At 42.6% G+C, this 16,267-nt stretch overlaps 1 protein-coding gene across 12 annotated transcripts in view; it reads left to right on the forward strand.

The window, feature by feature from the left end:
- Window positions 1–16,267, forward strand: part of SDCCAG8 (SHH signaling and ciliogenesis regulator SDCCAG8) — a 231,402-nt gene that overhangs the window by 16,574 nt on the left and 198,561 nt on the right. For all 12 annotated transcript variants that reach the window (XR_008317478.1, XM_053301744.1, XM_053301752.1 and 9 more), the window contains exon 4: window positions 13,733–13,846. Coding sequence is in view for 11 of the 12 variants with exons in the window: in XM_053301744.1 (XP_053157719.1) it covers window positions 13,733–13,846 (114 nt within the window). In the remaining variant the exon portion in view is untranslated. The remainder of the gene's footprint in view (window positions 1–13,732; window positions 13,847–16,267) is intronic.

The raw sequence follows: 16,267 nt of genomic DNA on the forward strand, positions 1-16,267 counted from the left end.
TAAAACGTTCTGCACATTAAAAATGGTCTATAAAGAACGGGAAATACAGGAGGCTTTCTGATATTATTAGCCGAAGTGTATTATTATTATTTCTTGTTTACACAGTCAGACAAGTGTTATTGACTGGTTTGTTTTATCCAGACATCGAGTCCTTCCCAAGGACCTGGGATGCCAGAATTTTATTATCAATGGTTATAGATATCGTCGCAGAATATAGGCTGTTCCCAGTAAAGCTGCTTTTTGTAATTGGCTGATGGTGATTTCTGTGGCCCCTATGGTGTTGAGGTGCTCTTCAAGGTCTTTTGGAACGGCACCCAGGGCGCCAATGACCACTGGGATTATTTGGGTCTTCTTCTGCCACAGTCTTTCAATTTCAATTTGTAGATCTTTGTATTTGGTGATTTTTTCTATTTCTTTTTCTTCTATTCTGCTATCCCGTGGTATTGCTATGTCGGTTATTTTGACTTGTTTTTCTTTCTTCTCGACTACAGTGATATCTGGTGTATTGTGTGGCAGATGTTTGTCTGTTTGTAGTCGGAAGTCCCATAATATTTTTACATCTTCATTTTCTTCAACTTTTTCAATTTTATGGTCCCACCAATGTTTGGCTACAGGTAGCTTGTATTTTATGCAGATGTTCCAGTGTATCATCCCTGCTACCTTGTCATGCCTTTGTTTGTAGCCAGTCTGTGCGATCTTCTTACAACAGCTGATTAGGTGGTCCACTGTTTCATCTGCTTCTTTACAAAGGTGGCACTTGCTGTTTGTTGTGGATTTTTCTACTTTTGCTCTTATTGCATTTGTTCTTAGTGCTTGTTCTTGTGCAGCCAGTATTAAACCCTCTGTTTCTTTCTTCAAGTTGCCATTCTTAAGCCATTGCCAGGTCTTGGTGATGTCTGATTTTCCACTTATATTGTGTAAATATTGACCATGCAGGGGCTTATTTCTCCATTTTTCTGCTCGGTTCTTGACTTGTTCTTTCTTGTAGGCATGTTTTGTTTCATTGGTGTTGAATAGTTTCGCATTCTTGACCATTTGAAGTGCATCTTCTTCACTGTCCCTTATATATTCTTCAGGCCTCTTTTCTCCTCCTCTACTGTTTGATGGACTTGCAGCATTCCTCTTCCACCTGAGCTGCGAGGGAGGTAGAGCCTATCGACATCACTGCGGCGGTGCAGAGCATGATTGATGGTCATGATTTTCCTGGTCTTACGATCTAGCGTCTCTAGCTCTGCCTGGGTCCAGTCTATTATTCCTGCAGTGTATCTAATAACAGGTATAGCCCAGGTGTTTATGGCTTGTATGGTGTTCCCGCCATTGAGTTTAGACTTGAGGATTTTTCTGACTCTCCTGATGTATTCACTTCCAATTTTTCTTTTAACTTCAGTGTGTGCGATGTTATCAGCCTGGAGAATGCCCAAGTAATGCAGCACACTTGTCTAGTCCAAACTCCATTGCTATATCGCTACTGAATATACGGACAGTGTTTAGCAGTGATTCGATTTCTGACTAGGACTTTCCATACAACTTCAGATCGTCCATGTACAGCAGATGGTTGATTTTACTGGATGTTTTAGATGTTTGATATCCAAGGCTTGTTTTGTTTAGTATTTGTGAAAGTGGGGTCATGGCGATTACAAACAATAGAGGGGATAGTGAGTCCCCTTGGAAAATGCCTTTTCTAATGCTAACCTGTCCAAGTGCCTCGCCATTGATTGTTAACTGTGTACTCCACATGCTCATTGCTTTTTTAATAAATAGCTGAATGTTTTTGCTGAGACCAGTTGTTTCTAAACATTTTAGTATCCATGTGTGAGGCAATGAATCGAAGGCTTTCTTGTAGTCAATCCATGCAACACTTAGATTGGTTTTTCTTCTCTTGCAGTTTTCTAAAATCATTTTGTCAATCAGCAGCTGGTCTTTTGTGCCTCTGGTGTTCGGGCAATTTCTTTTCTGTTCAACTGGAAGCTGTTTTTTAGTTAATAAGTGTTGCATCACTTCATCTGCTATTATTCCAGTTAATAATTTGAACATGGTTGGCAGGCAGGTGATCGGTCTATAATTACTTCGAACTGCACCTTTTGCTGGGTCTTTCATGATGAGATGAGTTTTCCCAGTTGTTAGCCATTGTTCAATATCACCGCCTTTCATAATGTGATTGAACTGTTTTGATAGTTGTTTATGAAGGCTTGTTAGGTGTTTAAGCCAAAAGCCATGCAGTTCATCATCGCCTGGCGCAGTCTAATTTTTAATTTTCTTTGCTCTTTCACTTATTAATTCTGGTGTTATTATTAGATCTTGCATTAGTTGGTTACATTTTTTGACCTCTTTCATCCAGCCTGCTTTTTTATTATAATCTATTGGATGGTCCCTTAATTCCCGCCAGAATTGCACTGTTTCTTCTTGATTTGGTGTTTCTAGGTTTCTTGCAGTTTCTCCTTCTATGCTTTGGTAGAAACGTCTCTGATTCGACTGGAATTGGAGATTCTGCCTGTGTTGTGTAATTCTGGCTTCATATCTGCTAATCTTCTTTGACACTGCTGTTATTTGCTGCTTTATTATTTCCAGGACTTCTCTAATTTTCCTTGAATCTAGGTGGTATTTTTGGATCAGATACTGTTTGGTGTTTTCATTCCTCAGCTTCTTGTCTTTTATATCTTTCAATTTACTAGCATCTGATCTAAGCCTGGAGATTTTATTTTCTAATCGAATCTTCCATTTAGGTGATGTACTGCTTTCTTTTTTTACAGGTCCACTGATCTTATATCTGAGCTCTTGTGTTGTTATTGTTGCTGCACTGTACATTAGTTGGTTTGTTTCTTGCAAATTATTGGTTGTTATTTCTGCAAGTGCAGCATTGACATCTTTTAATACCTGAGCAAGTTGTTTTTTGGTAACTGTTTTTAGAGCGGGAAGTCGAACCCTGGTGGTTGTTTGGTTCATGTGCTCAGATTTTTTGCTTTAGTTCTTGTTGCTTTTCTGTTAAACGGCATTCAGGTTTTTGAGGTGAAGGCAAAGGGGAGGTTGCCTGGTTTTGATTTTGAAACAGTTAAGCAACGGTGGTATCCTCTATTTCCAACACCTCCTCCTTCTGCACCTGAGCAACTGCTTCAGTTGGTGGTAATTCTTCTTCCATATCTTGAGCCTGTGTTGCTCTTTGCAGTTCTTCCAGCTCAACTTCTGTGAATACTTTATTTCTTATTATGAATCTTCTCTGGTCTGCTAGCCTTTGTTCTGTTATTTCTGTATATTATTATTATTATTATTTATTAGCTGAAGCTGATAAAGAGCACTTCAACCTGGGACGTCAGGGAGAGGTTGGGAAATGATGGCAGGTGCGTGAACATTTGAAGTGAAAGTGGACTAACTTGTTAAGATGGTAATTATCAATTATCATTATCAATCCACTAATGATCCTCAGACTTTTAAGCCCCCCAAACCACTGAGAGGCTCTTCTTTTGTAGACAAGAAGGCGAAAGAGAAATGCCATTCTTTGGAGGGTAGTTCTTCAGCTCCAGCACCAAAGAGGTATAAAAGTCTGGATCAGATGGAGGACAAAACCCCCTCGCCATCAGGGCTGCTGTCTGCACTACCATTAGCCTGAAAAGTCTCGATCAGCCTCGACATCAAATATATCTACAGCATTAGATGATGAATCGGCATCTGTACACACGAAACCGAAGCCATTGGCCTCGACAACCTCGACACCATGCCCACTGACGCTGTTTACTTGGCATCAACCTTTGGCATTGCTGTCTTGTCTCCAATCTCCAATCTCGCCAGCACCAATATCCAAACCATCACCAACTCCATCAGTGGATTGGCATCGAGAGATTCCTTCAACAATGAACACTCCTGTACTCTTGACGTCAAAACAAGTAACACCTTGATGCTGAGATCCTTCCCCCAACTTTGACGCAGAAAATGATGACTTCAAGGGCATCAAAACTGGATTGGACCCAGAACAGTTCAGACACTCCTCTTCATTCTAGACTCAAGTAATAGTACTCTGTCAACGACAACTTTCAAAGGGTTTCTACCTTGGAATGCAGAATTACCAACTGAGGACCCGGATGTTCAAATCATTTCATCAACATCTCCACAGAGGCCTTTATTATCAGTCTCTCAGACACATTCTCACCTTCCCGTTGCTTTGACAGCTTCACAGCTGTCGAGTTTGACTTGGTGCTCTTGTGAGTTTTCACACCTTGCACAAGCAACTACTTCATGGGTCTCTACTACAGTTTTAGAGCAGTCTTCTCAAGAATTGCCTTACAATTTATCAAGACTATAAACTTTGGAAAACATAGCAAACTAGACTTTCCAAAGTCTAGTCGCCTTTTTCTTTAACATCAGCAGTAACACATGCAGTACTGGTCAAGACTCTGGTAAATGCAACACTATACCTGATAGGACAGAGGAAGCAGAAAGTTGGATGTCATGGGTAGAAAGGTTTATTCAATGGCATGCCTATCTGTACAAATTGAAAATTATCCCACCTGTATGGCTAAATATAATCATTCCCTGTGGGAAGCGCTACAGCAAGATATGGATGCATTGTCCCCAAAGTACATTAAGAAACGTTTTAAAGAAACAATGTCAAAGTCCACTGCTCTTACACGCCAACAATTGAGTGTGGCCAAACATTTGGCAGAGACGGAGTCCAGATCAATTACCACAGCCATATCTTTCAGAAGACATGCCTGGCTCTGTTCTGCTTCCTTACAGGCAGAAATGAAAAAGAAAATAGAATAGAACCCCTTAATGGGAAGGGGTTCTTTAGTGGAGAAACAGATGCCACAATGGGGAAACAAATCAAAATTAACGGTAAAATCTTTCATGGCACCATCTACATATTCCTCTCTATATAGGGCCTTCTCAAAACCAAAATCAAATCATAAGCAACAAGATCATAGGGATTTCAGAAAGTGTGAAACATCCCTATACAAACAAGAACAAGGGTAACTGGGCCCAACGTAACAAACAATCTGAGGCCTAGAAACAGCATCTTTGAAGTTTTGGAATGTCCACCATCTATTTACTTACTTACTTACTTACTTATTTAACACATTTTAATACCGCCCTAACCCAAGGTCTCAGGGCGGTTCACAACAAACAATACTAAAAACAATTTAAAACAAATAGTAAACAATCAAAAGTTTAAAAATTAAAAGCTAAAAAGCTAAAAAGTTAAAAGTTAAAAAGCTAAAAAGCTTGGGTAAAAAGATAAGTCTTTAGATCCCTTTTAAAAGCCACTAGAGATGGGGATACTCTTATTCCCACGGGAAGTGCGTTCCAAAGTCTTGGGGCGACAACAGAGAAGGCCCGTCTCTGGGTGGCCACCAAATGACATGAAGGTAGCCACAGACGAGCCTTCCCTGATGAACGTAGTGGACGATGGGGATCATGCAGAAGAAGACGCTCTCTTAAGTACCGTGGGCCTAAGCTGTTTAGGGCTTTATAGGTTATAACCAGCACTTTGTATTTTGCCCGGAAACCTATCGGCAGCCAGTGCAACTCCTGTAATATAGGAGTAATATGGTCTCTTCGAGATGACCCGGAGACCAACCTGGCTGCCACATTTTTTACTAATTGTAGTTTCCGGACTACGTACAAAGGCAGCCCCACATAGAGCGCATTGCAGTAATCAAGTCTGGAGGTTACTAGCAAGTGTACTACTGTTTTGAGATCATGAACTTCAAGAAACGGACGCAGCTGGCGTATCAACTGAAGCTGATAGAAGGCGCTTCTGGCCACTGCCTCAACCTGGGAAACCAGGGAGAGGTGTGGATTCAGAAGCACTCCCAGACTGCGTACCTGTTCCTTCTGAGGAAGTGTGACCCCATCTAGAACAGGTAGATCAATATCGCTTCCCAAGTGACGACTGCGCACAATAAGTACCTCTGTCTTGTCTGGATTCAATGTCAGTTTGTTATCCCTCATCCATTCCATTACTGCTTCCAAGCAGGCATTCAGGGAGGATATGCCTTCTCCTGATGATGTTGACATGGAGAAATAGATTTGGGTGTCATCAGCATACTGATAACACCCAGCACCAAATCTCCGGATGATCTCTCCCAATGGTTTCATGTAGATATTAAAAAGCATTGGAGACAGTATGGAGCCCTGAGGGACCCCATATAAAAGCTGAGATTTTGAAGAGCAGCAGTCTCCAAGCGACACCATCTGGAATCTGCCAGAAAGGTAGGAGCGGAACCACTGCAAAGCAGTGCCTCCCACCCCCAACACTCAGACGTTCCAGAAGGATACTATGGTCGATAGTATCGAAAGCCGCCGAGAGATCCAAAAGGCCAAACAGAGTCACACTTCCTCTGTCCATTCCCAATTGGAGATCCAACAGACCAATCCCAGTTCCATCTCAATGACAAGTCAAGTTGCTGAAACTTCCAACATAGCAGCACCATGATTAACAACACCAAATGCCAATACCACCAGTCTGGCAAACTATGCCCCTGCATGGCACCACATAACATCACACCGTTGAGTCCTCAAGTTTGTGGTGTATGGCATAGACTTCAAGACTACCAGTTTTCACCAGTGTTCGGTTGGCTTAAGCGTGACAGAGGTGACAGAGCTGTTGGCAAAGGTAGCTGTATCCCTGTACTGTGGATGAGGAGACGAGAAGGGTTCTGTTCCCGTTATTTTCAAATCCCTAAGAGAGATGGAGGGATTAATCCCATTATGGATTTGCGTCACCTGAACAAGTTTAACTATATAAAAAAGTTCCATATGATAGCGCTGCAAGACATACTACCACTTCTGTACCAGGCACAGTGGCTTGCAATGCTGAATTTAAAGGATGCTTATTTTTACATAGGCATCAGGGAGGAACACAGGAATTATCTGTGCTTCAGTGTGGGTGATGCAGTATACTAGTTCAAAGTATTGCCCTTTAGACTTTCCACCACCCCATGAGCATTCATAAAATTCCTGGCAGTGATTGTAGCACATCTGAGGACAAGGGGCATTACCATATTTCTATATGTAGATGACTGGCTACTGGTGTCCAAAGAAGAAAACGAGTTGCTGTCTCTGATGTTGTATGTATTATCACTTCTCCAGGATTTAGGGATACAAGTAAACTGGAAGAAATTGCACCTGGATCTGGTGCAAAGCATATTTTACATAGGGGCTTAATGAATACAGAAACAGAGAGGGCATACAGTTACCACAACTGTATTTGTAGTTACCACAAGAACAGTTCCACTTCATCAAGGAGCTGGTGATGACTTTCAGTGCTCAGCCAACCCAGTGTGCTTGTCAGATTCAAAGTCTTCTGGGACTCATGCTTTCGGCAAAAAAACAGTAAAGATACGCATGCTTGAAAATGAGGAGCTGTTTCCTTTCAGTGTTCCGCCCAAATGTGGACAGTCAACAATTATGTCTAACTATACCTGTGGCTATACTAAGATCGCTAAAGTGGTGGACAATTCCGGACTATCTTCTTCGTGGCGTGCCTTTCCAGACAATGATGCCGTCTGTGTGGAGCACCACGGATTTGTCTCTGACCAGTTGGGAGGTACATCCAACTGATATGCCCCTTAATGACAATGGCCATCAAGTTCAGGGTTGCTGGTCAGGCCACCAACAACAATTTCACATAAACTTCTTACAGCTTATAGCCGTCTTTCTAGGAATGAAGGCTTTTCTGCCTCAACTTAAGGGGTCAAGTAATTAAAATACAACTCAACAACATGACTGTGATTGCATATATCAACAGGCAAGGGGGCACTGTGTCCAAGTCCCTATGTGCTCTAAGCCTTCAAATGTGGCATTGGGGCATTCACAATCAAGTGTATCCAATAGCAATACATATAAAGAGGGCAGACAGCCTGAGTTGCACGTCTGAGCAACAGCGGTAAAATCTAGACCTTCTATCATGCAACCAGGGCCAGAGGTGGCACCCAGAGGTGGCCACTCTGCATCTCACAGTGTGTACAATTGACTTTTAGAAATATTAGTCAGTGTAAGTCATCTACGAGGCAAAACTATGCTGGGAAATGGATAAGATTCAAAATCTATGCCAAATTGAAAGGTTTCAAACCAAAACAAGCTTCTATCAGGGAGATTCTCATTTACTTGACCACCCTGAAGACCCAAGGTTTGGCTAATGTCTCTATAAAAGTACACCTTTCAGCTCTCTCAGCAATGCATCCCGTCTGTGACTGAAAAGCTTTATTTACACACCCAAACTGCTAGAGTTTCCTGGTCTTACTAACTTATACCCACCTATTAGGCAACCAGCTGCACAGTGGAGCATCTGCTTTGTCCTTTCTGCACTGACCCTGGCCCCCATTGAGCCCATGAAAACTGCTCCTATCAAATTGATAACATTGAAAACCACATTTTTATTAATGATCACTACAGCACAAAGAGTGAGTACTGAGTGTAGACGCACTCTTTACAAGGTTTTACCCAGATAAGGTACTGACTTTAACTTAAATCAGGACATGGTTCTACCTACATTCTTCAGAGACCCATCCTCCTCTCTGGAAAAGGCAATGCATTTTTTGGTGTTCACCGGTCCCTCCTATATTACCTAGACCGCTCAAAAGATTTTAGATTATCAAATTGCCTCTTCATTACTTACAAAGGTAAATCAAAAGGACACTGTGTGTCTAGACAACATTTGTCCCACTGGCTGGTGGAACTTATATTACTAGCTTACAAAATTCAGCAAGTTGATCCTCCAAGATCCATAAAAGCACACTCCATGCTTTCTTATATTTCCTCTGCTGCACATTTGTCTGGAATAACGTTCAAAGACATCTGTAAAGCAGTTGCTTGGTTGTCAGAGCTTTCCTTCATCAAGCACTATCCCATCAACCCACGCTCTGCGGCAGAGGCCAGTTTTGGGATAACAGATTCCTGGCAATAGATCACAATCCATATAAACAGATTGCTTACCTGTAACGAATGAAGACATTGTTGACATTCATAAGACCCACCCAAGAACCTCCCCTCTGTAGTAGTCAGTGGACTGTGTACACTAATAAACAAAAAGAGAACTCACCTTATTATACCGTGAGGGATGATTGTCAACTCTGGCAGTCGTCCAGGAACCTAGGAAGATGATGTCCTGCTCTGTACAAAACAACTCTGCACCAAATTGTTCAATGCATGACATTCCTAGAGGTGCACCTAGGTGATTTTGGAGCCTGGACCAAAAGGCCTTTGGAGGCCCCCCCCCGGATGTTAAGTATCATCCCCCTACACAAACATACCGTACATTGATTGATTGATTAAGTGCCGTCAAGTCAGTGTCATCTCTTTGTGAACACATAGATAGATTCTCTCCAGGATGATCTGTCAACATGGCCTTAAGGTCTCTCAGTGGTGCATTCATTGCTGTTGTCATTGACTCCATCCACCTTGCTGCTGGTCGTCCTCTTTCCTTCAACTTTCCCCAGCATTATAGACTTCTCAAAGGAGCTGGGTCTTTGCATAATGTGTCCGAAGTATGATAGTTTGAGCCTGGTCATTTGTGCCTCGAGTGAAAATTCTGGATTGATCTGTTCTATGATTCATTTGTTTGGTTTCCTGGCTGTCCATGGTATCCTCCAAAGTCTTCTCCAGCACCAAAGTTTAAAAGCGTCAATGCTTTTTCTATCTTGCTTCTTCCAACTCCAGCTTTCGCATCGATAGAGTGTCATGGGAAAAACCATTGTCCAAACGATTCTGATCTTTGTAGGTGTAGACACATCATGGCATCGAAATATCTTTTCCAAGGCCTTCATTGCAACCCTACCAAGTTCTAGTCTGCAACATATTTCTTGACTGCTTGACCCTTTAGTGTTGATAGTCGATCCTAAAAGGCAGAAGCTACCCACCACTTCAATGTCTTCATTGTAAATTCTGAGGCTGGTTGCTGTACCCATTGTCATTAGTTTAGTCTTCTTGACATTTAATTGTAGTCCCATTTTAGACTGCGCTCCTTGCCTTTCATTACTAGAGCTTGCAGATCATCCGCATTCTCAGAGTGGTGTCATCAGCGTAGTGCAGGTTATTGATGTTTCTTCCTCCAACTTTAAAACCAGGTTTATCTTCTTCCAATCCTGCTTCTCTCAGTATATGTTCAGCATATAAGTTGAATAAATAAAGAGAAAGTATACAGCCTTGTCTTACTACTTTGCTGTTCTGGAACCAGTCTGTTTCACCATGTTCCGTCTGGATGTGGCTTCCTGTCCTGTGTATAGGTTTCTCATGAGAACAATGAGATGTTCTTGGACACCCATTTTCCTAAGGAGATTCCACAACTTAATATGGTCGATGCAATTAAAGGCTTTTCTGTAGTCAATAAAGCACATATTGACTTCTTTCTGGTATTCTATGGCTTTCTCAATTATCCATCGTGCATCAGCAATGATTTCACTTGTTCCTCGGCCTTTTCTGAAACCAGCTTGAACATCTGGCATTTCCCTTTCCACATAGGGCTCTAATCTGTGTTGGATGATCCTGAGCATTATTTTGCTAGCATGTGAAATTAAGGATATTGTGCGATGGTTTGCACAATCTGTTAAGTCTCCTTTCTTTGGTATGGGTATGTAGACTGACCTCTTCCAATCTGTTGGCCACTGTGTTGTTCTCCAAATTTGCTGGCATAGTTTGGTTACAGCCTTGACTGATTCATTGCAACCCTATGTATGTATGGATGTATACCATACATAACCCATTTTATCTTCACAACAATCCTGTAGATTAGACTGAGTGAGTGAGAAAGAGAACACTGGGCCCATGACTTCACACAGAGACACAGCATTCTTCAGCACAAAAACACAAAATGACACAGATAAGTAGCAGAGGGAACAATGGCTGTGTGTAAATGAGCAGAGCAATCATGGAAACCTATTGGATGTTCCTTCTAATTTTTTTTTCATCAGTGAGAGGAATGAGTTTTGTTTTGGGTGGCAGTGTGTGCGCATTTGCATTATTATGTGCTACTATTAATACAACACACATGCCATAAATATGGAAGGAAAGAAGTGTATTTTACAATTCTATTTATCTGTCTTATGTTTTAATAGCAATTGTGTTTGCCATTGGTGATTAAAAGTGGCCCATACAAAAAAAATAATAAGAAAAATAACTCCCTCTGGTCTAAGTTTTGTGTATTTAACTTTGAATTAATCCTCGCTTTCTTGCTCTTATCCTGTAAAATATTGATTGCCTCAGTGTTAGTTGCTCCTATAATTAGGTAGCCGCAATAGGCTTCCTATTTCCTTCCAAATATACTGGAAATTGGAGCTAACACATGCCTTATATTAACCAAACTAGCCAATTGCCAAAGTCAGAATGTTAAATAAGGGCCTTAACTTGTAAACTAATTAATTTGTACATTTTTGTTCCCTCTTTTGGAGCTGATTCAAACCTTCAAAGCAGGTAATAACATCAGAAACTTAGATAAACACAGTAAGCTGTGGCTTCAGCAAGGTTGCAGGCAGGAGTCTCTCTCAGACCTGTCTTGGAGATGCCAGGGAGGGGACTTGGGACCTTCTGCATGTAAACATGTAGTTACTCTCCCCCATCGCCTTAGGGGTATATTTTACAGTGCTCACAAAATGTAGTCTGTCATTCAAATATATACCAAGGTGGATCCTGCTTAGCAGATAATTCATGCTTCCTGCCACAAGACCAGTTCTCCTCCCCAACTCAGGACTCCAGGAGGAGGAATGTAAGTTGTGGTGAACCATAGGGAAATGAAATGGGGCAAATCCTCTTAATTTTAAAAAAATGCTAGAAAAGTATGCAAAAAGGGGCCTTTTAATACCTTTTGAAAAAAGGCTACTTCAGGACAGAGGCTATTTTATAATAGCAACCAGCACTCCAGTAAAACACACATCCAAGCAAACCACAAATGTAAAACATTCTCTCTCTCTCTCTCTCGAATCTCATGCACACAAATTGATATTACTTCTGAATATTACACTGATAATACACTGGCTAAGCAAGTGTTAGGGTTTTTGGTTTTACTTTCCTGGGAGGAGACAAGCTGAACAGCCAACTTCTGCCACATCCTGACTCAGCAGCAACTCCTATGACCAAAATGCCAGTCAGAGCGATGGTGGGGAGAGGAGCACAAGACCCCAGGAGAACCAATCAGGAAGCTCCTTCTGGGAGAGGGCGGAACTAGCAGAGAGAGAGGAGATTCTCACGATCAGCAAAAAACGGGCAAATGGAGCCTAGGCCGCTTTTTGCTGATCGTCTGCTGCCACAGGAGCCATGCAGCTCCCGGCTCCCCTTAGCTGAGGTTAGTGGAATGAGTGCTCTGCTAACCCAAGTTTTGTGGCCATCTATTGCTGTGTCATCCCGGGCTTGGGGGTCTCTCCAGCATGCCCCGCGCACTTGCCCGAGGCATCCTGGAACTTCTGGGGGCCAAGCAGCCCCTGATCCCTGCATGTCCCGCTGGCTCTGTGATGGAGCTGGTAGTCGTGTGGGCGGCCGATCTGGCCACCCAGGCTGCAGCAGTTCTCGTCTGCAGGGAAAGCGGGCTGAGCCCGCTTTCACCCCAAAGCTCATTTTGGCGCATCTCACCAATAGTGAGACTCGCCTTAGAGAGTAGTAAACGTTTCTTGACTCTGCTGCTGCCCAGGAAATGCCGATCGGGTACAAAACTCACAGGGAGTGCAACTGTCTGCTCCTTGCACAAACACCCTGATCCACCCCCAGAATGATGAGCTGAGCTGCTGCCTCTCTGCCTACTGCTCCTGCAGTGACTACAGAGAGTGAGCAGCACAGCAGCTTGCAGGCTGCTCAGTCTTGGAGCGCAGGGCCCGGGGCAACCGTCCCTCGGGGGCTCCTCAGAGGCTGTGGGCCAGGGAGGGAGGTCCATTCATCTCCCTTTGTCTTAGTAACTGTACACCCATGAACGTTTAAAACAAAAACAAGTTTATTTATGTACACACACTCTCTGCCAAAGCAGCACTCCATACTCATAATGGTATCTATAACAACAATAACAAGGCTTTGCTACAGTGTATATATTGTATGATGTAAGATTTGTGGCACACAGACTTTACCCACTGGCAGACGTTCTACACAGTGTATATAGACAGATAGATAACAATCTGACTGAGGTAGCCGCAGTTAGATTTCCTTTACCTATAGGCACAGATCCTGTCCTACTCAGTCTTTCCCTGGAATCCCACCAGTCCCAGAACAAACATTGTCTCTCTAGCCCTGTCTGTTCCTATTTCCTGGCTTCTCTAAGCCCTATCTAACACAGAGCACAGAGCCTCCCAACAAGTATCACTTCCTTCCTAATCTATTATCCTTAATTCTGAGAGAAGGAGGTATGCATGTACAGGAATTCATACTCAAGGATTGAAATGAAATGATAAACAAGGCTAATGTACGCTGACACACTGTCAGTCCTAAGAGCTTGTCTTCTGGGGAAAATGTGAATGATATTGTAAGGGATAACTGCAGCTGAAAATCTGGAATCAATTTTGCTTTCTTCCTTCAGCAAAAAACTAGGTGTCCTATACAAATAGGACATTTAATGTGTTTATTTTGCTATTTTAATTTAATTTCTAAATCTTTTCAAGTTGCAATTCTTTTCTAGTGAACTTACTTTCTCTAATAAGCTCTTTCTCTTACTTTGTAAAAATATTGTGAGGCATCTAAATTCAAATTAATTTTTTAATATAAAATTTGTCAGAATGAGTCTTGCCTATAAGTTGTTTACTGTGCTTGCTTTATTTCTTTCCTCCAGGGAAAGCCTAAAATGGCAGATCAGAGTTTGCCCGCTCTTTGTGATCTTGTTCCCATCATTAATGATCAGTCACAATACATTAACCACTTAGAGGCTGAAGTCAAATTTTGCAAGGTATAGTACGTCATGTTTATCCTCATCATGGCCTAATATTTCAAGTGGACTATTTGTTAATACCATTAATACATAAGGGGCTTAAATTTAAAATTGTACCTATTAAAAATGGAAACTATATTGCACCTGAAAATAGTTTATAAAATTCGATTTATATTGATTATAAGTAGATCTTAGCCAAAAGGCTGGTTTTTAAAAAATGTTTTTAAAATATAATTGAAACAAAGTTATTGTTCCTACTGACACACTGAACACACAAGAACTGTGAACTGCAGGTTACAAACTGTCTCGTGTCCTGCTATGTTCTGAGTATGATTGCAGCTAAGCACTCATTTCTTCTCTTCAGCCTCTTCCACTTACATCATTCAGCCCATTCATGTACCAAGTTGCATAACATTATTTTCTGGATCGTGATCCATTGCATTAATAAGGAATGGGTTCTGCGCAGGGACCTCGCGGATAGATTGACTAACTCCTCATGACTCCCACTCTGCCCTGTATGTGCTCTGTGCTTCTGTTGGAATTGGCAGTTGGGGCACCATTTTCTCAGTTTCTATTTGACTGCTAAAGCATCAAAACCTTGTTGCTGGCTCCTCGGGTCAAATTGATTCTATAGTAAAAGAGTGAGAAAATAGAGCAGTTATTACTCCTATTGACATTGACATCAGACTGTTTGACTATTCTTTTGTTGTGTGGAGTAAGTTTGGAAATTTGGACTAAAATCGGGACTCTGCGTGCCACGGGGTTTTGCCTCCGGGCCAGTGTTCTCTCTAATTTTTTCCATCTGTGTGTGGAATGAGTTTTGTTCTGGATGGGAATATCAAGGCAACATGTGCACACATGCATTCAGAATGGGGCCTCCCTGATTCAACCTGAGCAGGGTTTAAAATTAACTGAGCGGACATTAAAAAAAACTTGTGAGCGCAGGCATGAGCGCACGACTTAGAGGGAACACTGCTCGGAGCGTGCTGTTTCAGTGATGGGAACAAAAATAATTTAAGCGATGTGTGGATTGCCGGGAGAAATTGCCACCCACAGACTACCATGATTTGTGCTTGCTATGTTTAGGAGAGCAACACAACCCCAATGGCTTGCAACATTTGCTGCTTGTTCTCCAAACAGACTTCTCTAAACCGAGCATTGTGGTTGAGACCGGCGCTTTATGATGAGGTGCTTCGGCCTCCAGCGCTGAGACCAGATTTCCCCTTGATATCAGGATCGAAGACTGGTGCGGTGGTGTGCTTGAAATCTACTGAGCAGTTGGACTCTGGTAAAATGGCTACGATGTCAACCATGGTGTCGACAGGAGTTGCACGTTCCCTGTTTGTGGCAGTCATGCCACGTAGGACCCTGCAACTGTCTCCAGCTCAGACTCCAGACTCCCCCTCTACTTTTTTACAGCAGCAATGCTACGATAAGGGGGACTGCCTTGATTAAACATCAGAGGAGCAAGATCAGGAAGAGGTTTCTCTGGATCTGGATACTGCTGCCACCTTTTTGGCCATGTTGGACTCTTCTACTAGTACCTCCACTGTTCCTTCTAAGGCGTGCACACGCTCACAAGTTTTCTGAAGTCCGCTCAGTTAATTTTAGATCCCGCTCAGGTTGAATTAGGAAGGTATCAATCTGAATGCAAGTGTGCACACAGTTTTCTTGATAATGCCACCCAGAACAAAACTCCTTCCACATAGAGATGAAAGAGATGAAAAAAATTAGAGGGGCCACTGGTACACCCTCAGGGTCTGCATTCCAGAGTTTCTAAGTAGCGGCTTCCACAATGACCAGGAGGCCGATGAGGAGACGCCTTTGATGTCACCACTCCAAATCTTCAATGTCACCACAAATTCATGTCTCCTCTACCCTATCCCGGAGGAGTCCCCGTGGTATTGAAACTGTTCCTGATGTTGCTACGAGTGGTGGCATGGCCACTACTGCAGTCTATGCATCGCTGACATGGAAAACACCAGTTCATTGAGCTACTGCCCAGGGGCTTATGCAGCACAAAGAACTTGCACACTCTTGTGGTTTTAGACATAATCCAACCACAATATTTCCAGAGGATTATGCAGAATACCAATTGTGGAAGGTGCAGTGGGGGATGCAGTGACTACAGCATAGACACCCTGTGAGGCAACTGGATTCACAAGCATAAACTACATCAATTGCCTGCCAGACTATTACTTCAATACTGGATCAGCAGTAGCCTTGTGTGCAGCCTCCGGCACCACAAATACTACGTGTGCCACAAGACCCACAGGGCCAACTGCTTAACCAGCCAAAGGGAAAGGTCAAAGAAAAGCAGCTCCAGTTGCGCCTCTGTCAGAAGGTGAGGGCGATGGTTATACTTCACAGTCCACGGATACAGATTCTGAGGGGGCAGGCCATCCCTCAGATGTTCCTTCATATGTGCCCCCTAAAACG

This window comes from Hemicordylus capensis, chromosome 1 (assembly GCF_027244095.1).
Source record: "Hemicordylus capensis ecotype Gifberg chromosome 1, rHemCap1.1.pri, whole genome shotgun sequence".
Lineage (NCBI taxonomy): Eukaryota > Metazoa > Chordata > Lepidosauria > Squamata > Cordylidae > Hemicordylus > Hemicordylus capensis.